Source organism: Oryx dammah, unplaced genomic scaffold (assembly GCF_014754425.2).
Source record: "Oryx dammah isolate SB20612 unplaced genomic scaffold, SCBI_Odam_1.1 HiC_scaffold_16, whole genome shotgun sequence".
NCBI classification, from domain to species: Eukaryota; Metazoa; Chordata; class Mammalia; order Artiodactyla; family Bovidae; genus Oryx; species Oryx dammah.
In genome coordinates, this window is record NW_024070200.1 from 42,139,667 (window position 1) to 42,162,852 (window position 23,186).

At 43.6% G+C, this 23,186-nt stretch overlaps 1 protein-coding gene across 2 annotated transcripts; it reads right to left on the reverse strand.

Moving 5' to 3' along the window:
• Positions 1-1,903: 1,903 nt before the first annotated feature.
• On the reverse strand, positions 1,904-22,604 carry CFAP161 (cilia and flagella associated protein 161). Of its 2 annotated transcripts, XM_040257417.1 has the most exons (7): positions 22,476-22,602; positions 20,576-20,665; positions 19,260-19,492; positions 17,563-17,647; positions 12,452-12,610; positions 2,990-3,063; positions 1,904-2,583 (listed from the first exon to the last, which is right to left on the reverse strand). In XM_040257417.1, the coding sequence occupies exons 1-7, from the start codon at positions 22,542-22,544 to the stop codon at positions 2,328-2,330; spliced, it is 966 nt and encodes a 321-aa protein (XP_040113351.1). In that variant the 5' UTR covers positions 22,545-22,602; the 3' UTR covers positions 1,904-2,327. The 2 variants fall into 2 exon arrangements, with proteins under 2 accessions (XP_040113351.1, XP_040113352.1); XM_040257418.1 differs by lacking the exon at positions 12,452-12,610 and having other exon boundaries at positions 22,476-22,604.
• Positions 22,605-23,186: the final 582 nt, after the last annotated feature.

Here is a 23,186-nt window from a genome sequence, read left to right on the forward strand (position 1 = left end):
GAAGAGTAACCTCTCCAGAGTCCCTCAGTTGTTCCCCCTGCCACCTGCCTGTTTGAGGGAGGTTCGAGGAAACAAGAAACGAGAGATTGTAAAGGAATTAAGATTTCATTAGGCATGTCCCTCCAGCAATAGGAACGAGGACCTCTTACCTTAACTGGAGGTCTTTTGGGATCTGAGACTGGGCCGCGTGGGCTTTCCACTGTCCTGCTTTCCAGCACGATGGGCCTTCCCCTGTGCTGGATTTTCTTTGCCTTCCTCCTCTACCGCGGGAGCTTCGCTGAGTTGGGCTCCTGCTGTGCTTGGCCTCTTCCGCGGAGGTTGTTTCAGCCAGGAATACGGAATTAATAAGCCACCACCAACCGTAAGAGTTTGGGAAAGGTCTAAAGGAGACACTGCGTGTCTGTCCACTTCCCGGAATCCCTCTCACTAGCATCCATGTTGGCTGAGCGGTGCATGCGCCACCAGGAAAGACTCTGAATTAGAATGATTGGCCAAAGACCACCTGGAAACTAATCCCATCACCATAAAACCCGAGACTGTGGGCCACGGGGCAGAGCAGTTCTCCTGGGTTTCCTTACCCTACTGCTCTCCACCCGGGTGCCCTTTCCCAATAAAATCTCTTGCTTTGTCAGCACATGTGTCTCCTCGGACAATTCATTTCTGAGTGTTAGACAAGAGCCCAGTTTCGGGCCCTGGAAGGGGTCCTTTTTCCTACAACAGAAGCACAGAGTCTTCTACTGCACTCAAGCACATTACATTTATTGTGCGCTTTATTTGTATTGCTATTACATCAGCCCCACCTCAGATCCTCAGGCATCAGATCCTGAAGTTGGGGATCCCTGCTCCAACCCATCCCCTTTTCTCCACCTTCTCTGACACTGCCTCAGTTCAGAGGCTCATCTCTCCCCAGGGACCCCTTAACTCCCTGCTGCTTCCTTAATATCTTTCTAAAGCAAAATCATGCCACTTTCCTCCTCAAACCCTTTGAATGCTGGCCATTACCTTCCAAATAAAATTCAAATAACTTGATACATGCAGCCACGAATGATATACAAATGATTAAACAACCTGCACAGTTTATTCTGCACAGTTTTTTTTTGTTTGTTTTTTTCCCCACTGGGCACCAACCAAACAAAACACACTCCAGCCACTCTGGGGTCGGGTCCTCCAGGCTCCCTGCTAAGCCAGACATTCACTCTGAATTTCTGGGCAAGGGCCAGGCATCATTTATTACTAAAGTTCTACAGGTGAATCCAGTGCACAGCCAAGGGCAGAAACTCCTCCTATTGTATTGCAATAGACAGGGTAATGCCTGCCTCCTGGAAAACAGTCAAGCCATGTTGGCTTGAAGCTGCATTTATTTAAAATGCATTTATATAACCTGTGATTTACTTTCTGCCTATGGGCACACAGTCCACTCGGTATCCTTCAGGACTGGTTCCAGGCACCCCCCCCCCCCGCCCCACACCAAAATCCTAGGATGCTCAAGTTCCTTAAGCCAGCTTCCCTATCTGCGGGTTCTGCATCCACAGATTCAACCACCTGTGTATCATAAACATAGTATCAATGCTACACCTTGGGTGGTTGGTTGAATTTGCGGATGTGAAACTGCAGATAGGGAGGGGCGACAGGATTTTTACGCTAACCAGCCATAACCCTCATCTTAACCTCCTGCACTTACACATCACAGGTACTCAGTACTCCACAGAGAATGAGTAGTAGATGGACAAACACATGGAAAGATAGTTATTTATTTTGTCTGATGACGTGAATGCCACGACTAATTGCTGGTTTCAAAGATAAGGCAGAAATAAGGAGATTCTGCAATATGAAAATCACTACAAAATAAAGGGCTGGTCAAATAGGGGTCTTGATTCCCCTACACCATCAGAAGACACAGAAATACAAGTGGGAAAATGTTTAATGTAATGCCACAGCAGTCCACAGCTACCCATTTTCTGTTTCTTACTATACTGTGCAGGGTTGGGATAAAGAGAGTGGAGCCAAATATTCAGCAAAGTTCTGATAACTTTATTGCAAAGACATAGCTTTAAAAAGTAACACAGCCCTCCTAGAAGCTGCTGCTACAGAGGATCTAAATATAGGAAGCTGAGTCTTCAGAATTTGCTCATCAACAAAGGAATGTCATCCGGTAACCTTCAAATGCAATTTCTGAGCTATTGCCCACGGCAATTTTTTTTTCCTGCGTCCTAGACCTCCACTGTTAATTCAATAGTCTGAACAGAGTCTCTGTTTTAATACAATGTTCGGAGAGTTCGCTGCCTTTCTTAATAGGCTGAGGCATGCAAGGTTGATTTCCCATACAGCTACATTGGAAGTGCGCGCTGAGGCACGCAGCCATGCGCACTGGGTGTGTTTCCGGCCCCTGGGTCCGAAACCTGCTCTCTCACTTGCTCCCGGGCTCCGGTGTCCTCTGCCGGAGGCTTGGGCAGGTCCAACATGGTGGACAAGTCCTTCCTGGGAGCCCCAGTCACCAACATCCAGTGGTTCTTTGGCTTTTCAACTCTGTGCGAATCCAGATAGGTGTGAGCAGCGACCTCTGCTTCCTTTCCAAAATAGGTTCTGAGGCAGGAAAGAATTAACACAGGTTGGAAATGGAATTACAACCCTCAGTAAGCTGTTAAGTTCATCTCAAGACACCTGGTTCAGCAGAGTGCTACATGAAGCCCTTGCAGGAAAGAAGTTTCTCTAAAACGGGACGTGTTTGCCAGCAAGACTCACCAGATTTGGGCAAGGACGAGGTGTATAGGACCCCATGATAGTTAAAAGTCCTCTGTGGGGAAGGACTCGCATAATAGAAGGGGTTCTAAGGGAAGTTTTCACACCATCAAAGTTCTAGGTGGTAATATTTTTTTCGTCTTCAAAGGGCTTGTGTGCGTGGCCATCCTCTTTAAATTGAACTTCTTTGCCTATATTCACAGCCTCCACCCTCCAGCATGGCATTTTGCTGTACCCTGCTATACAGTACCTTAGGAAAAGATGTCGGTGGGCCACCAGCCCGCGATTCGTGTGGCAGTGAGTGATAAGAATCTTTGTGTTTGCCTTTAAAGATAAAGAAAGTGTGTTATTTGAATTATGAATCAAGGCTTTCAGTTTCCTAAAGGCAAGACTTTGGAAATATTGTGTATATATATATATTATATATATATACTCAATATATTATATATATAATATATTTATATAAAGTATCTATATATCGTATATATGAAAATCACTACCAAATAATGGAATAAATAATATAAATAAATAATGGAGTAAATAAAATAACATGAAGATTACCAGTAGTTATTTATATATTTTATACATATATAATACTGTACACTATATATAGTATATATGATATGTATATATATATATAGTAGTTATATGCCAGTGCACACGCTCAGTTGCTTCAGTCATATCCGACTCTTTGTGACCCTATGGACTGTAGCCCTCTGTCCATGGGATTCTCCAGGCAAGAATACTGGAGTGGGTTACCCTCCTTTCCAAGGGGTCTTCCCAGCTCAGGGATCAAACCTGCGTTTCCTGTGTGTCTTGCATTTAAGGCGGATACTTTACCACTGAGCCATCAGGGAAGCCCAGTAGTTATATATATATATATATATAAACTGATAATCTTCATATTATTTTTGTACTTTTCTGACTTTTCATAAATGAACATATATTGTTTATAATATATAAACAAAAAAGACATATTATTTCAAAATCATATATATATATATTAGGTAGGTAGAATAGGAAAAAGGAGTTAGATGGCAGTGGCTAAAAGACAGAGGGAAAAGCCCACAAAAATAGAACAAAGGAAGGACCGGAATGAGGACCTTGGGTAAAACAAACAGCCCTCCTGGCTAGCTCAATTTACATAGGGCAGGCCCGGGGGAGGAGAAAAAAACATATAAAAAGAGAAGCCAAATGTGACCTGGGTGGGGGTTCTCTTCTCTTCAAGTCTTTTGGGTCAACCCACCCTCACACCTCAAGGATGTATTTCCCTTTGCTTTCTAAATAAAACTGAGCTGTAACACGGAGCTGTAACACTGGTCTGTCGCTTCAAATTTTTGCTGCAGCGAGACAGAACCAAGGGAATTACACACTCCCCTGACATAGATGGTGCCATGACTCGGATTTAACCTGTCTCAAACAATTTCAGCTTGGCCCCCACAAGGCAGAAGCCAAGCACAGCAGAAGCCCAACTCGGCAAAAGCTCCTGCTTGGAAGCTGAATGTAAAGAAAACCCAGCGCAGGGGAAGTGACAAGAAGCCCAACGTGCTGGAAACCAGGACAGCAAAAAAAAAAACTCAGCAGAAAGCTCACACGGCTCAGTCTCAGATTCCAGGAGACCTCCGGTTAGGATAGAAAGTCCTCGCTTCTATGGCTGGAAGGACATTTGGCTAACAAAATCTTAATTCCTTTACAATCTCTCATTTCTTGTTTCCTCAACCCGCTCCCCACCCCGTGCCATGAACAGGTGAGTGGCAGTAGGTGCCCCAGGGTGTCCCAAAGGCTCTACTATCTGCTGTGCCTTAGGAGATGTTGCCCAAGTGGGTGGGGGTTCGTCTGTCCTTAATCTTCTTTGTGCCAAGGATCAGGCCAATGAAAACTGTGAGCACAGGCCGGGTATTTAGCAGATTTTCCGGCAGGTTATGAAGGGGATTCCTCGGCACATTTTTCCCACTGCTTTTTTCTCCCATCCTTCAGCTCCTCTCTCCATCTATGCCACTGCTTACAAAGCACTGGGCAGGTCATCATCTTCCCATTTCTGAAAGTTGTGTTTGAAACCATTTACCTAAGATTGGGACTCAAACCCATGTGGCAGGGACTCTGTGCTATGCTTAGTCACTCAGTTATATCCGACTGGGACTTGAGTCTGACCAAAATCCACGGTGCCTGGTTTTATGACCTAATGAAGCTCAGGCTCTTGATGTCTCATTGCAAAAAATTCAGTGAGAGACACAGTGATAGGTAAGAGGTGGATTTGTTTGGATTTAGAGAGAAGCACACTCCACAGGGTGTGGACCATTGCAGAGGGCAAGTGCAGAGGCCATGGAATGTGGTGTGGTTAGTTTTTTCAAGCTGGGTGATTTCATATGCTAACGAGTGGGACGATCATTCCAACAGTTGTGGAACCACCCACTCCTCCGTCTTTTGACAGTGCCTTGGAACTATCCTGGCACCTCTGGGTGTGTCATTTACCTTTTAGACTGAGGATCAAGGTTTAGTTGAATTTGACTTGTCATCTTTGATCCATTTTATTTTAATTGGTTTATGTTATTCCCTTGGATTATGTCATTTTTTCAGAAGTTGTACCCTACCCCCTTCCCTCCTGTTCCATGGTCTTTTCCTGAGCCCCGTCCAGGCCCACAATGTTGCCTCTACAATCTTCTGGAGGGACAACCATAAAACAGCTGGGCTTAGGAAGAGAAATGCTGTATAATATCCAATCTCTCTAGATATTCAGGCCTTCATCTTCCATGTTTCCTACAACATGCCCAGCAACATGCAATTCAGGTTCTAAACTTTTTGGCAGAGAGGGGATATAATGTCTCCCATGCTAAGGCACAGATGGTCAAGACAAAGGTCACTTACCTGGGAGTTCAGATTACACACAGGTCCAGGAGGCTGTCCTCTGATCGAATACAAGGAATCCTCCAGTTGCCCGCCCCCCACGACTCAAAAACAACTGCAAGTTTTCCTGGGGCTAATTGGGTATTATAGAATCTGGATACCCAACTATGATCTAACTGCCCAGCCCTTATATGAAATCTTGAAGGGACAGGATGATTCAATCCCACTGATGTGGGGAACTCCTTAAAAGAAGGCAGAGGCTACACTAAAACAAGCCTTAACTCAAGCACCTGCCTTGAGGTTGCCAGACCCAGAAAAAGCATTCCAACTTTATGTCCACAAAAAAGAAGGAATAGCCTCGGAAGTGTTAACTCAAAGGTTGGGACCTGAGCCCTAGCCTATAGCTTACTCATCCAAGAGGCTCAACCCAACCACCTGAGGCTGGCCTCCCTGCCTTTGAAAGTTTGCAGCTATTACAATCCTGATAGAAGATGCTTTAAAACTCTCTTATGGGGGCAAATTAACTATTTTTACCAGCCACCAAGTGAAACAACTCCTAAATGGGAGAGGCCATTTATGGATGCCTGATCAAAGAATCCTCAGATATCAAGTAATGCTGATGGAAAATCCAGGCCTGACTATGTCCCCTTGTGAAGTTCTTAACCCTGCCACCCTCCTGCCTGCCCCCGAGGGCTCCTCTCCCCTTTCAGTCCTGCCTAGAAACCTTGGACCACTGGACAAAACCCCAAGAGGGACTGTCAGAAGATCCACTGACCAATCCTGAGGAAATCTGGCACGCTGATGGAAGCAACTTTGTCTTGGATGGAAAAAGAAGAACTGGATATGCAGTAGTCTCCAATTTTGAGACCATAGAGACTAAACCTTTGCCACCAGGTACTTCAGCCCAATTAGCTGAGCTCATAGCCCTGACTCGAGCTTTAGAGCTAGGAAAAGGAAAAAGAGTAGCCATTTACACTGATTCCAAATATGCCTTTCTGGTGCTACATGCACATGCTGCTGTTTGGAAAGAAAGAGGCCACTTGACCACCCGAGGGTCCCCAATCAAATATGGTGATCAGATTGTTAGGCTCTTAGAGGCAGTTCATCTGCCCACTGAAATTTCAGTCTCGCATTGTAAAGGACACCAAAAAGGGAGCACGGAAGTGGCACGAGGGAACCAAGCAGCCAATCAGGCAGCTAAGAGAGCAGCATTACAGAACCATGACCTAACAGGGGTTGCCACCTTAGTTCCTCAGACTAATATGCCAGAAACTCCTTCATATACTGAAGGTGAGACTCTTAAAGCTAAGAGTGAGGGCTTTCAAGATCATATGGGGTGGTGGTTCCAAAAGGAGGGACTCCTTTTTCTCCCTGGGAACCGCCAATGGAAGTTGGTTAACTCCTTACATGCCACCACTCATTTAGAGGAGAAGACCCTCCAAAGATTGCTAGAAAGGTCCTTCAGAGGAACAGGCCTCCAAACGACCGTAAGGCAAGTGGTCTCCTCTTGTCCCACTTGCCAATTAAACAACTCCCAAGGAGCTCAAAGACCCCAGGTGGCCCAGCCCATCCAATGACATGGGACCTACCCAGGAGAGGGCTGACTGATGAACTTCACCCAGATGCCAGTTTCTCAAAGGTATAAATACCTATTAGTCATGATAGATACATTCATAGGATGGATTGAAGGCTTTCCCACCTGGACTGAGAAGGCTGATGAGTGGTAAAAAAAAAAAAAAAAAACTGCTCCATGAAATCATTCTGAGATTTGGTCTGCCCCTATCATTACAAAGTGACAATGAGACATCTTTTACTTATAAGGTCACCCAAGGGGTCTTTAAAGCATTGGGCATTACTTATTATCTCCATTGTGCCTGGAGGCCTCAGTCTTCAGGAAAAGTAGAAAGAGCCAACCAATTCTTAAAATCAGTGATAAAAAAGATAACCCAGGAGACCTCCCTGGGATGGAAGGAGGTTTTACCAATAGCTCTCCTCTGCACCAGTATTGCCCCTAAGGAACAGACTGGTCTTACTCCTTATGAGATGCTATACGGGAGACCTTTGCTTATGTCAATGTCCTCTTCCTCAATCCAGAGGCTCAGTCCCTCCAGTCTTATACCATGGCCATTGGGCAATTTCAACAGGATATACGCTTGTGGGGTGTCAACCAGGACACAAAAGATTCTAAGGAGTCACCACTATATGCTCCAGGGACTCAAATCCTAATTAAAGTCTGGAAAGATGGGTCCCCAAAGGCTCAACTCCAGCCCATATGGAAGGGCCCCCACCCTGTAATACTTTCTATCCCCACAGCAGTCAAGGTACCATGATCCTGGATTCACTACTCATGAATCAAGCCATGGAAGAAAACAGAAGAGGACACTCACTACACCTGTGAGTCCCTGGGAGATCTCAGATACCTATTCAGAAATGCAAACGAGTGCCATTCTAATGAACACCCCCAAAACTAAGTTTCTGGGGATAAGATTTCTCAGGATAGGGCTAAAGAGCCAATACAGCTTGGTAGGGGTTGTATTCCAAAGCAGACAGGAGATAGATCTCCTGATCCTTGAACAAGGAGGGACTTGAGCCATCTTGAATGAGACGTGTTGTTTCTGGGTAAATACCTCTAGCTAAGTTAAAAGAAAGTCTCACAGTTCTCAAGAAAAACATTCAGATCCTACAGGATCTCAAAGAACGAGCTAGAGAGTTAGGGTGACTACAATCTCTCTTTGGGGGATCCTTCTGGCGATGGGGAATTTGGAGTTGGCTAATACCCTTACTAATCCCTGTCATCACCATATTTATGCTGCTTATGATTGCTCCATGTATTATCAACTGTCTAACCCGTTTTGTCTCTGCCCAGGTCAACAAGCTGTAACATGCAGTGCCAGTTCAACAAGGATATATAAAACTACAGCTGACCATAGAAAATATCACTCACCCTTAGATGGACACTACTATAAGGACTCTGAAGCTTGAGACTAGAAAGAGGGGGAGGCCCAATGCCCCTCGCAATCCCAATTCAGCAGGAAGTAGCCAAAGAGACCTTGATGCCCCTATTCCCAAAGAACTGGGCCTCCCATCTCTTGAAGGGGCAATGTTAGGTAGTTAGAATAGGAAAAAAGAGTCCAGAATGACAGTGGCTGAAAGACAAACAAGGGAAAAGCCCCCAAAAATAGAACAAAGGAAGGTCCAGGACTTGAGTGAGGACCTCAGGTAAAACAAACAGCCCTCCTGGCTAGCTCAATTTACATAGGGCAGGCCCAGGGGGAGGAGAAAGAAACATGTAAAAAGAGGAGCCAAACTTGACCGGGGACTTCTCTTCTCTTTGAGTCTTTTGGGTCAATCCACTCTCATGCCTCAAGGATGTATTTTCCTTTGCTTTCTAAATAAAACTGAGCTGTAACACTGGTCTGTCCATCACTTCAAATTTTTGCTACAGCAAGACAGAACCGAGTAAATTACACACTCCCCCGAGATATAGATATAGATAGAGCGAGCATGAGAGAGAGAGGGAATAACCTGGAAGTCAAACCTTTATAGATTAGTAAATACATTATTATAAATACATATATGATGGAACATTATATAATCATTTAAAATCAATTTGGAGAAGATCCTTGACAATTGGAAATAGGGTCAGTGGTGTTTTTAAGTGGAAAAAATAAGAATATTCCTGATGTCCTAATTTTTCAAAAACATTAAAATTAAATTTTCAGAAAACATAGACATGGAAAAAGAAAAGATAGCAGTGGCTTTCTCTGGAAGGCGGAACTACTGGTAATTTTCTTATTATTTTTTGTCCTTTTCTGACTTCCCATAAGTGAACATACATTGTTTATAATTAGAAAATAAAAGACATATTATTTCAAAATCCTGACTCATGTAAGCTAAAGGCAGTGTGAGATGTGAGAAAGCAGCTCTGACACCCAGGAGCTGGGCTGGCACCCCCAGCTATGCCTTAGTGTTCCCTTGTGGAATATAATCAATTTCATACAATGCCCACATCAGACAAGGCCATGCTGTGACCACGATTGGTCAAGACAGAAAGAAGACCACTGTGTAACTGTGTCTGAACACAGCAAAACCATGAGCATTGTCCAAACCACAAAATACCAAATGTTCTCCTCTCCCAGAGAACAGGAGTGACGCAGCTTCCTTACTCAGGACAGCTTTGGCTGTGCGCTGGCCTGCCCTCTATAGATAAGATGCATTGAGACACACCTGCTTCCTGATAGCACCCAACCGCACTTCCTGAGACCCTCCCTGAACTCTCCCACCACAGCCCCAGTTCTGTAGCTTGTCCTTCCTGACAGTCTTTTACTGAGATGCCCCACCGTTTCCTGTGGTGCATATTCTCCGTCACTGAGACAAGAAATAAAGCTGACTCATTCAACCCCAGGTGCTCCTGACTGAAGGGCATTGACATGTGGATGGAAGTTGGACAGGTATGAAGTGTTCCATTTTGCAGAGGTGTCTGAGTGAGGCTCAAAGACTTGCCTCAGGCTGTGGCTTGAGTTAGCGATGGAGAAACAAACTCCTGGTGCCTGACAACCTATCTAACTTAACAACAGCAACAGAACCACCACCACCATTAAATTAACAACAATTAACGCTTGGGACTGCCCTCTGAGCCAGGCACTTTCCTTTTTTTTAAATTTTTATCAGAGTATAAACTCCAGGAGGTAGTGAAGGACAAGAAAGCCTGGCATGCTGCAATCCATGGACTGGCAGAGTCAGACGTGACTTAGAGACTGAACAACAACATAGTTGATTTGCATACAATATTGCACTAGTTTCAGGTACAAGCAAAGCGAATCAGTTTTATAATATATATATCTCCACTCTTCTTTTCTTGCACTTAAAAAAAAAAATTTGTCCATGCTATGCAACATGTGGGATCTTAGTTTGTCGACCAGGGAAGTCTCTTTTTACTTTTCTAATAAGCATGGTAAATGTACTAACTGTTTAATCCTCATAAAACCTCATAAGGTGGACATCATCATATGTCCTCATTTTATAGATACTGAAGCTGAGATACTCGCAGTTTAAACTGTGGAGATGAGAGGCAATTTCTAGGAGAACAAAGCTTGGCAAAGGCCAGCAGAAATCTGTCAAGCATGCATCATTGTGGACCACAGGTATATTCTCCATGCTGGGAGAAACACCCTTGCAGGGACTTCCCTGGTGGCCCACTGGCTAATACTCTGCACTCTCAGTCCAGGGGGTTCCAGTTCGATCCCGGGTCGGGGAACTAGATCCCATATTTCACAGCTAAGATCTGGTGCAGGGAAATAAATATTTAAAAAAAAAAAAAAAAAAAGACCCTTGCAAACCTGGGTCCAGCTGTGGAGCTTGAGAGAGAAGCCCACTGCATTGGGTAGATCCAGAGTGGCTGGTAACTGGAAATCCCTGGATGGCCAGCTCTTTAAGTCCTTCTTGGCTATAAGTCTGCACTCTCCCAATAACCTCTAATGACCCCACGGTCTTCACCTGCCTGATGTCACATGAGCAAAAAGCACAGCCTCTGGTACTTGAAACAGCTCTGCACCTCTGCACCTGCCTCCCCATCCAGAACTCTGCTGCCATCCGCAGGGCCCAGACTCCTGGGAAAACAGCCAGCCTTGTGCTCACCTGGCGGCTGCCCTGCCCTGTCCTTCACTCCTCCAGATTACCCAGGCTCTTTAGAAGTGAGGACTTAGGGAGCTCCCTGGTTGCCTAGTTGTTAGGATTCCAGGCTTTCACTGCTGTGACCCAAGTTCAGTCCCTGTTCAGGGAACTATGATCCTACAAGCCATGTAGCCAAAAAAAAAAAAGATTTTTTATCTACAACACCAAATGCATAATCCATTAAGAATAAAGTGGACAAATCTATCTGACTTAGTAGAAATGAGGACTTAACAGAAGCCTGAAAGAAAGTAGCAGCAGCATCTTTACAGTGTCAGGGGAGTGGTTCTCAGCCTCATCTCAGGGGCAGGGCCTGGGCCTCCGCATTTATATGAAGCTGTGTGGGTGACTCTATGTGCAGTCAGCATGGAGAAGCACTGAGGCAGGATGCTGCCACCAGGGAAAACAGTACTTCCCAAACTCGAGTTAGGAATGAAAACAAGGGACTGCCCTGGTGGTCCAGTGGCTAAGACTCGGCGGTTCCCATTTGAGTCAGCTCTAATGAGGTGGATGAACCTAGAGACTTATACAGAGTGAACTCAGTCAGAAAGAGAAAGACAAAGATCAGATATTAACACACATATATGGAGTCTAGAAAGATGACTCTGGTGACCCTACTTGTAGGGCAGCAAAGGACACACAGACACAGAGAACAGACTTGTGGACACAGTGGGGGAAGGTGAGGGTGGGATGATGTGAGAGAGTAGTATTGAAACATACACATTACCATACGTAAAATAGAGAGCTAGTGGAAAGTTGCTGTATGACACAGAGAGCTCAAACCCAGTGCTCTGTGACAACCTAGAGGGGTAGGATGGGGTGGGAGGTTTAAGAGGGAGGGGACATATGTATACCTATGGCTGATTCATGCTGATACATGGCAGAAATCATCACAATATTGTAAAGTAATTATCCTCTAATTTAAATTAAAAAGAAACAGACTGTGCTTCCACTGAAGGGGGTACAGGTTCACTCTCTGGTCAGGGAACTATTTATAAGATCCCACATGCCATGCAGTACAGCAAAAAAAATTTTTAATAAAAATAAATAAATAATATATTTTTTTAAAGAAATGAAAAAGAGAGAGAGTGAAAGTCCCTAAGGCACAGGAGCCATCAGAGCCCTGACAAGCCTCCATCTTACACACAGGAAGGCTTCGCAGCCACTTCACAGCATCGGCACATACAGCTGTGCTCACCGGGACAGGGGAGCCCTCGTACTCCAGACGAAGCTGGGGATGAGGGAAGGCAGCCTGCCAGCAGTTCAGGTAGGAATCCTCATGCGTCAGGGACACTTCCTGGAGCCAGGACCTCTTGGATGACTTCAGAAGGGTCCTGTGGTCACTTGATAAATATAACTGAAAAGGACAACAAGCAGATGTTTTCCATCACACCTATGCTGAATTCATCACATCCATCACTAGCTGGATGGCCAGTGTGTTCAAAAAATGAAAGTGTTAGTCGCTCAGTCGTGGCCGACTGTGCTACTCCATGGGCTGTAGCCTGCCAGGCTCCTCTGCCCATGGGATTCTCCAGGCAAAAATACTGGAGTGGGTTGCCATTCCCTTCTCCAGGGATCTTCCCAACCCAGGGATTGAACCTGGGTCTCTTATATTCTTTACCGTCTGAGCCACCAGGGAAGCCCAGTGTGTTCAAAAGCAGTTTTCAAAAGCCCTGGTCTTACTGATCGTATGAGGACACTCAACTTTATCTCAAAAAAGCCGTCTCAGAGGCTGAGACTACTCACCCTCGCATCACCTCCAACTGCTTTCCCTTGTTTGAATACCAAACCCAGCCTCCTTCTCCTTCTTCTGCACTCCTCCTCTTGTTCAGGGCATCAGGTTTGTATCAGTATTTTATTCATTATGAATAATGTTGCATGAAATGTACTGTGTGAAGTGAATGCTCTTAAAACCAGCACCAGCACAGCTGATATTCATATGTAAGCCTTCAAGGGGGCCTCAGCCCCTCTGGAATTGATGTCCACACTTGAGACTTCTGTCAGCTCTCTGGCTGACTTTTTAACGTTGCAGCACCCCATTTTGCTAAAAAGTTCCTAACATTAGTTCCTGGTCACCTTCCACCCTGCCCCTGGCAGTTGTTTCTGCATATTTTGGTTACTGTTCATTAAACATCTTTTCTATGCAAAGCTGTGACATGAAGCGCTCTGGGGAAGGTGGAAATGAGTTACTGCCCTCTAGAAGTTTCCTGACTAACAGGAGAGAGGATTGAAATGGGAGCATCTGTAAGGTATGGTGTCCAGCAGGGATGCCAAGAGCTACAGGAGGGGACAGGTGGGAACACTTGCTCTCCCAGGCGCTCAGGAAAGACCCCAAATAGGAGGTGATGTTTTGCCAGGGAGCCAGAGGGGATGAGCATGGGCCAGGACAGAGGGGATATATTGTTGTTGTTCAGTGGCTCAGTTGTGTCTGACTCTTTTATGACCCCATAGGCTGCAGCAAGCCAGGCTTCTCTGTCCATGGGATTTCCCAGACCAGAAAACTGGAGTGGGCGGCCATTTCCTTCTCCAGGGGATCTTCCCAACCCAGATATGGAACCCTCGTCCCCTACATTGGCAGGCGGGTTTTTTACCACTAAGCCACCACTGAAGTCCCAGGGACATATTACAGAGGGCTTTAAATGCCAGTCAACAGCAACACTTAATGCAGAGGGCAGTTGGGAGGTGGGAAGAGGGAGCACTACCGGCTTTTCACTGGAGATGGGAGGTGAGAAGAGCTGACCTTTTAAATGATCAACCTGACAGCATCCTGCCAGTATGGGATAAAGTCAGGATAGACTGAAGGGATCAAGCTATGGGGAAGTGGCATCAGGAATGCAAAGATGGATCAGACTGCATTATGAAGGAAAGGACCTAACAACTGGAGCTGTATGTGGGTGGGAAAGAAAGATAGGTCCAAGATGTACTGTGGCTTCAGCCTGGCTGATGGGGAGAATGGCCATGCCATTCCGAGCTAATGGAAAATAATATACATCTCAAGCCACAAATGTTGCTTTTTTCATATAAAGAAAAATATTAATACAATCAGGAATAAATCTAGATGGCCACCACCACCAGATTTTTCATAAATACCTTGAAAGGGCTTGCTAATTAAAAGATGAGAAATAGAAATAAGAGGTATGAGAACTTGGGATGAGATAAAATTGTCATAATTTGACCATGAGATGACTGTATACCTAGAAGTCACAAGAGAAGCAACTAGAATTCATGAGTAAGCGATTTCATCAAAGATGAGAAGAAAAAAAAATCAATGATTTTCTTCTATTTTTTACTGCAACTGTCAAAAGGACCTGCCTTAATAGCTTCCAAAATAGAAGATATCAAATAATGACCTTGACGAGATCAGTGATCAGATCTATGGGCAGGAGAGCACAAAACTTTACTGAGATGTAGAAAGGAATAATTGGATAGGGACTTCCCCGGTGGTCCAGTGGTTAGGAGTCTCCGCTCACACTCCAGGGGGTGCAGGTTCAATTCCAGTTTGGGGAAAATCCCACATGCCTCACAATGTGGCCAACAAAAAAAGACAAAGAAACAAAGAAAGAAAAGAATAATTGAAGAAACAGACATCTCAGAAGACAAATACTGTAAAGCTACTAAACAGGTGAATGTACTTAATTTTACAATGTCAGTCAAAACACCAAGTGATCTTCCCCCTACAGGGGCAGAGGGACTTGAAAAAATTATTACTACATCGAACTGAAAGATTAATTCCTAACATAATTCAAAGAAGGAATTAGCCCTACAAGTCCTCAAAGTTGTATTATAAAGCTACAGTCGGGGAATAAAAAAAATAGACAACTTCAGTTCAACAGTCCCAAATAAGAAGCTCAGAAACAGCCATATGTAATAATGTACGCAGCACATTTCAGTGAAGAAAGGGATAATTACTCAAGAAATAACACAGATACAACCAACAAGTCATTTGGGGGAAATTTAGATGTTCACATTAAGCCCTTGATCAAAATAAATCCCAAGTGGATGAAAGAATAAACTTAAGCAATACTTTAAGTTCAGACATCTAAAAATTAATACAAGTTACTCTTTTTATCACGTCTTTGGAACAGACTTCAAAGGCTCTAAGCCATGGAAGGAATTACAAAGAAAAGCACTGATAGGTTTGACTCAAACATAGATTAGAACAGATACAATTTAAGAGCCAAGCAACAAAAGAAAGGAAATACTAGCAACACACATCACACATTTTTATCATCTGTGAAAGAGCAGATACTAAAGCCTAAAGCAATGAACAGGCAAAGAATAGACGATTTACAGGAAAGAGAAAGAGAGATGAGGTGGAAGGGGGAGGTAGGAAGAGAAGGAGCAGGAAAAGAGAGAGAAAGGGAAAAGAAAAGAATAAAGTACCATCTAAATGTTGTAGTGCTTGTGATCTTCCCTATATTTTAAGATCTTCCCTTTATAAAGTAAGCCAAAATGTTAGTAGGGTTCCTCTCTCGATAAAACAGTGATGATTACTGTCCTCTCTCTGATGAGATATTTCCTCTAATTTTCACATTTAAAATCAGGCTGCACATGGGGAAGTTTATGAAAAAGGAAGCTTGAGAAACGAATTTTATGTGTGGTCAGGATTGATTAAGATTAGATTGAATTTAATTACATCAATGAATTTTATTATTAAAAGTAAACTAATACAAAAAAATTCAGCTGCACATTATGGGTAGACTTACATATTATCATACTGAGTAAATTCAGACAGAGAAGGAGAAATATCATATGATATCACTCATAGGCAGACTCTAAAAAGAAACGGTACAAATGAACTTATTTACAAAACAGACTCACAGACTTAGACAATGAACTCATGGTTGCTGGGGGAGGTGAGGTGGGGGAAAGGAGGGGGGAAAGGGATAGTTAAGAGAGTTTGGTATGGACATGTACACACTGCTATATTTAAAATGGATAACCAATAAGGACCTACTGTATAGTACAGGGAGCTCCGCTCATGGATAACCAATAAGGACCTACTGTATAGTACAGGGAGCTCCGCTCAATGTTATGTGGCAGCCTGGATGGGAGGGGAGTTTAGGGGAGAGAGGATACATATTTATGTATGTCTGAGTCCCTCTGACCATCATCTGATGCTATCACAGCATTGTTAATCAGCTATACTCCAACATGAAACAAAAAGTTAAAACAAAATCAGGCTGCAGCTTACCATCTATGGTGGTTCAGAGTGTAACTGCCAGCATTAATTTCTTAGTGATACAAAAGTAATAATGATGAAGATGATGCCACAGCAAACAATACAGGAATGTTTGAGTCAATGAAAAATGTTACATTAACACCAGCTCTGCCATTTAGTAGATGTGTGACTTGGAACAAAATCCATTAATTTGCTGTGCCTCAGTTTTCCCATTAGTAAAACTGTGGTAAAGTAGTCCTTATTTTTAAAGACTTGTTGGGAGGAATAAATGAGTTAATGTATGTGAAGCATGACACATGTAGTAAGGTATACTTGGAAAAGACTTTGATGCTGGGAAATATTGAAGGCAGGAGGAGAACGGAGCGACGGAGGATGAGATGGTTGGATGGCATCACGATCTCCATGGAAATGAATTTGAGCAAACTCCGGGAGATAGTGAAAGACAGGGAAGGAAGGCTGGCATGCTGCAGTTCATGAGGTCACAAAGAGTCGGACACGACTTAGTGACTAAACAACAGCAACAACATGGTATAACCTCCATTTTTATAGGCAAGATGCAAAAAGGTTAAATAACTTAACCCAAAGTCCCATCCCATAGGTATGCATCTCAGCTGGAATTCATATTTGTCTGAATCCCCAAGGTAGAGGTAGAGATCAAAGACTCATGCTCCCTGATTTATGCAAATATGTTAGCATGGGTGACATTAAACAGCTGTCAGGGCCTCTCACCTTCTGAGATGGCCTACATTCTGCCTATGGAGTGTGTATCTCCCTGAATAAAAACTTTTTTCACTTAAAAAAGAAGCTGTCAGATTATTATTATATAACCTGATCATTTAACTTACAAGTGGAGGTGGTATGAATTTTTGCTTTTTACCAGATGTATTGCAAAAAGAGTTTTTCCCCCCTTACTCTTTAGCTTTTAAGGATGTATTTTTGTAATCCATGAGGTTGGAAGCAAAGAATTGGCCCAAAACTGCCTTGGAAAAGCTGCAGTCTGATACTACAATGAGACCAGAGATGGAGCCCATACCTGTAGAGTTCTCTGTCCACTTCAGTAAGTAGCCAGTAGCCCACCCGGAAACAAAAGTGACTGGTCCCAGTAGACATGCAACATGATGACTCACCATTCTGTCATCAAATCCTCCTGTTATCCCGAGGCGGAAGTTCTGCCCATATCTAAGGACTTGACCGATGACCTCTCCAGCTGCACTGTCGGTGGAGAATGAATATAATGTCAATTCTCTGTATTAGGATCATTCTACAGCTTTATTTTTGTGTGTATGCAGTTTTGTTTATAATTTTCTTGGTGGTTTAGTCCCTAAGTCATGTCCAACTCCTACAACCCCAAGGACTCTCTATATACCATGTTGTTGTTCAGTCGCTAAGTCATGCAATCCCATAGACACCAGAGACCAGGCTCTGCTATCTGTGGAATTTTCCAGGCATACAGAATACTGAGTGGGTTGCCATTTCCGTTTCCAGGGGATCTTCCCAACCCAGAGACCGAACCAGGTGGTGCTAGTGGTAAAGAATCTGCCTGCCAGTGCAGGAGATGCAAGAGATTTGGGTTCAATCCCTAGATCACAGAAGAGGAGTATTAGGAAAATAAAATGGCAACCTGCTCCAGTATTCTTGCCTGAGAAATTCCATGGACCAAGAACCCTGGCAGGCTACAGCCTATGGTGTCCCAAAGAGTTGAACCAAACTGAGATGATGCCTACTCCTGTATAGTAACTGAAATAAGTCACTAACTAAAAGATCCTTTCTTTTGACCTTCAAATCTTGCTGGCACCTTATTCACCACCTTCCAACACAGTCAGGACACAGAACGTTCCCACTCTGTGAGCTTAGGTTGGACCGAGCACATCATATTGTCCTGCACTAATGAATTGGCCCAAGTTCACTGACATCTTTTTTTAACTGAAGTACAATTGATATATAATACTACATTTAATTTTAAGTATATACAATGTAATTCAACATTTATATACATCATGAGATGATCACCACGATAAATCTAGTTACCACTGGATGACATTTAAAATTATTATGATATTACTGACTATATTCCCTGGTCTATACATGACATTTCCAAACACTGACATCTTTAGAGAGAAGCAAGGTAACAAATTTGCCGACATTTGGTATACTCTTCCCTCTTAATCTTCCAAGAAACAGAAATTGTGATCAATTTTTAGTTGTTTTAACATAGTCTGCATTAAAAAAAATCTAAAGACTTAAAGGACTGACTATATGCCTATCATATAAACTTGCTATCATTAGTAACAAACTGAAAGCAATAACTTTTAATTGTTATTATATATCTATTCTCCAAGGACTTAAATGCTCATCTACAAAAACTCAAGCACATTTTAAGTGGATAATTAATTTTAAAAGAGCAAATCTCCGTGTACCATCTTACATTTAACTATATATTTCTGATGCAGAAATAGCATAGCAACATTAAAAATAATGAAAGCACTTGGATGAGCTCAAAGCATTAGGAAATGATATTAGGAAAACCCCACTTGGCTTCTCAGGCAGAACCTGAATTTTATTCCCTGGATCAATACTTTCAAATGAAGCATCTAGAATTGAACTCAAGTTACCCATTATCCTGATGTTTATGGAAAAGGAATTGTAAAGATCCCTTGACAATCATTCTCAAGATAAGAAAACAGGTTGAGAATCACAGAGAATGAATGTTCATATAACCTCTGACTCCAATCAGCAGTGCTCTCATTCCAGGGGATCCTTAAGCTGAAAGTGAAAAGAGATTTGTGATGCAAAGGAGCCTATTATACAATTCAAGTTTCTTTACCACAAAATAGTAAAAGTGTTTCTGCCAACTGGGATCTTGGTTTGAGCTGCACTCAGGCCACAGGGCACCTCTAATTCATTGCTCAGATGGGCTTTAATCTCATCTGGAGTCATACAAAGGCTGAGGTCCCCGCACAGAAACAGATCAGCCTCTGTCTCAGGATGGTCGGGACTCACAAGCATCACTTTGTCGCCATAGTGAATGTATCCGTCTTCAGATATGGAAAGCTGCATCTGCAATTGAAATAGGAGTTTTTCAAATAAACTGTGCAATTTCTTCTGCCACTGCAGATGTACCCCATTTTATTTTATCTTAATTTTTGGCTGCACCCGTGGCATGTGGGATACAGTTCCCTGACCATGGATGGAACCCACACCCCCTGCATTGGAAGGCAGAGTCTTAACCACTGGACCACTGGGGATGTCCCTACCCTATTTAAATAAGGAATGGACTTGAATTTCCTCGGATCCTTATTCTTTCTTTTCGTGGCACCAATCTGCTCCCAATTTGCCAAACTGAAATCCCTGATAATCCCAAATGAAGTAAAATAAAGCTCATGAGAAATCACATGGATTGATTCCATTACTATTCCAGGAAAATTACTATTCCATTACATTCCTTGAAAATTTCTTGAGCACCAACAAAAGGGCATTTTACTTATGAATGCATCAACCTATTCATTTCTTAATTTGGAGAGGCTTCCCTGGTAGCACAGTTGGTAAAGAATCTGCCTGCAATGCAGGAGACTCAGGTTTGATCCCTGGGTTGAAAAGACCCCCTGGAGAAGGAAATGACCACCCATTCCAGTATTCTTACCTGGAAAATCCTATGGACAGAGGAGCCTGGCAAGCCACAGTCCATGGGGTCACAAGAGTCCGACATGATTAATTTGGAAAATACAGATAAACATAATTAATGGTAAACTTCTCACGTTTCTAAAATCTTGTTTTTGTTGTTTAGTCACTCAGTCACATCTGACTCTTTTGCCACTGCATGGACTGTAGCCCTCCAGGCTCCTCTGTTCATGGGATTTCTCAAGCAAGAATACTGAAGTGGGTTGCCATTTCCTTCTCCAGGAGATTTTCCTGACCGAGGGATCAAACCCAGGTCTCCTGCATTGGCAGGTGAATTCTTTACTGCTGAGCTACCAAGGAAGCTCTTCTAAAATCTTAGGGAATTTTAAACATTGTGATTATGTAAAGAGAAAAATGGGAATTTTCCAAATGATCACTCACTTATGGAATATTTGCTTGTTAAACATATTCTCACACTTAATTTGATAAAGTTTTGAAAACATTGTTTGAATTTACAATTACCGGTCTCAAAAGATTCTCTTTTAGTCTTCTGTTTCTCTGTATGAGAAGTTGTCCCTTATCCCTCTTTGCCAAGAAGTCTTTCATGATCTCCTGGTTAAAGAAAAAAATGAATGAAATCCAAACAGTCAACAAGAGTCCTGAATAATACACACACTTAGAGCTTTTAGGTCAAAAGAACAGCAAGTTGAGAAAGCAAAATTTTAGAAGGAAAAAAAAAATGTGAGGATAAAGGAAGTGGTAGACTTTTCAGCATTACATTTTAGCATTACTTTTTAAATTTCATTTGGAATGTTTAGAAAAACAAGAAAGACAGGAAAAAGAACAATCACCTGTAATTACTTCAACCAGTGACAAACATGAGTAATATTTGATGGTCATATGCTCCCCCTCCTGAGGTCTCTGCTAGTTCTATGATGATGAACACTAGAAGTCCTTCCTGATGGCCCAGGGTCTAGTTAAGACCACCATAGGAGAAATTCAGGGCAATGAGTATAAGATTAGTAAAAGGGATGCTACTGGGACCCTTGCTGCTGCTGCTGCTGCTGCTAAGTCACTTCAGTCGTGTCCGACTCTGTGTGACCCCATAGACAGCAGCCCACCAGGCTCCTCCGTCCCTGGGATTCTTCAGGCAAGAACACTGGAGTGGGTTGCCATTGCCTTCTCCAATGCATGAAAGTGAAAAGTCAAAGTGAAGTCGCTCAGTCGTGTCTGACCCTCAGCAACTCCATGGACTGCAGCCTTCCAGGCTCCTCTGTCCATGGGATTTTCCAGGCAAGAGTACTGGAGTAGAGTGCCATTATCTTCTCCACTGGGACCCTTAGGAGGTGATATGTGACGAGGATCGGGGCAGTAATTTTGCTTAGGGCCTGCCTTCTCACCTGGACTGAAGCTTCGAGTCTGTAGGTCTCTAAGGAACAGAGGGAATTTAGTGGGGCTCTGGACTAAGGGAGAGACACAGACAGGGATGTTGAGAGTTTGGGAGGCCTAGAGATGCAGTGAACCTAGAGTCTGTCATACAGAGTGAAGTAAGTCAGAAAGAGAAAAATATCATATAGTTAACATATACATATGGAATCTAGAAAAATGGTACTGATAGACCTATTTGCAGGACAGGAATAGAGAGGCAGACAGAAAGTGGACTTGTGAACACAGTGGGGGTGTGGAAGGGAACAGTGGGACGAATCGAGAAAGTAGCATTGACGTATATACACTATCACGTGTAAAATAGATAGCTAGTGGGAAGTTGCTGTGCAGCAAAGGGAGCTCAGCTGGTGCTCTGCGAGGACCTGGGGGGAGGGGCAGAATGGGGAGATGGGAGGGAAATCCAGCACACACATACATACAGCTGATTCACTTTGCTGTACAGCAGAAACAGTACCTGGACCTCATAGACTGTAGCAAGAGGCTGCAGAATCTGACACGACAGTGACTGAGCACCACCACCAACACAATTGCCTTACAATGTTGTGTTAGTTTCTGGTGTACAACAATGTGAATCAACTATAAGTACATATATGTCCCCTCCCTCTTGGACCTCCCTCCCTCCCTCCCTCCCTCCCTACCCCATCCCACCCCTCTAGGTCACCACAGAGCACCCAGCTGAGCTCCCTGTGCTATACAGAAGCTTCCCACTAGCTTTCTGTTTTACACATGGAAGTTAGACTCCAATAAAAACAAATAAATGTTAAAAACTAAAAAGAGAGAGAGTAGAAGGGCGTGAACTTGTGGGACAGCCTGTGACAGTCTCAGGGAGTTCATAGGGAGATGGGGTTTTAGGGACATTGGATATGAGCTGGGTGAGAAAGGAGGCTTGGGATGCTCAAAGAAGGAGCCGAAACTTGGGCCAAGGGTGGGAGCCCCCGGGCCATGGGAGGGCTGTGCCGGGCCACACCCTTCGTACCTCCTCCAGGTAGACGTCCTCATTCCAGTTGCCAATTCGGACTCGTGGACTGTACAGGTTCTGCGCCATCGTCCCCAGCTCTCCCACCAACAAGCTTGGGGCACAGCGCCCGTGTTAGATTCCTCGTCGCCATGACGACCCAGCGCCCAGCGATTGGCCAAGGGCAGGGACCCTGCTAGCCAATAAATGACCACACGCGAGTCGCGCTGGGCTGAGCGCTGCCGCACCCCAGGGGCTGTCACCCAACCCCAGCCTCATTCCGCCTCACTTCCATCTTTAGGTTTTTCTTGAGTTTAATGGCTAAGCAGGAGAGAGATAAAACTCGAGCTTACAGACTCCGTTTTGTCCTAAATGCTCGCAAACTTCTTTTTTTTTTTTTTCTTTTAGAATCTAAAAGAAACTGCTTTTAATGAGGGTATCGCTTGCTTCGGGATGGAGGGTAGCAAAGAGGAGCTTTGAAATGGGAGCCGAGCTTGCTTGCAGTCTGTTTTTATAATCAGCAAGCAGCCATTTCATCATAATCATAAAACAATACAGACTTGATGTAGAAATTTGGAAACCAAAATAACAGAAAAAAGGAGGAAGGGAAAATTACTCACAATTTTCACCTCCTCCAGAGTAAGAAATATATCATGTTAGCCTATTTGTGGATTTGTTTCTGAGGTGGTTCTTATTTTCACAGGCTTTACAGCATTCCTCCTCCTTCCCCCA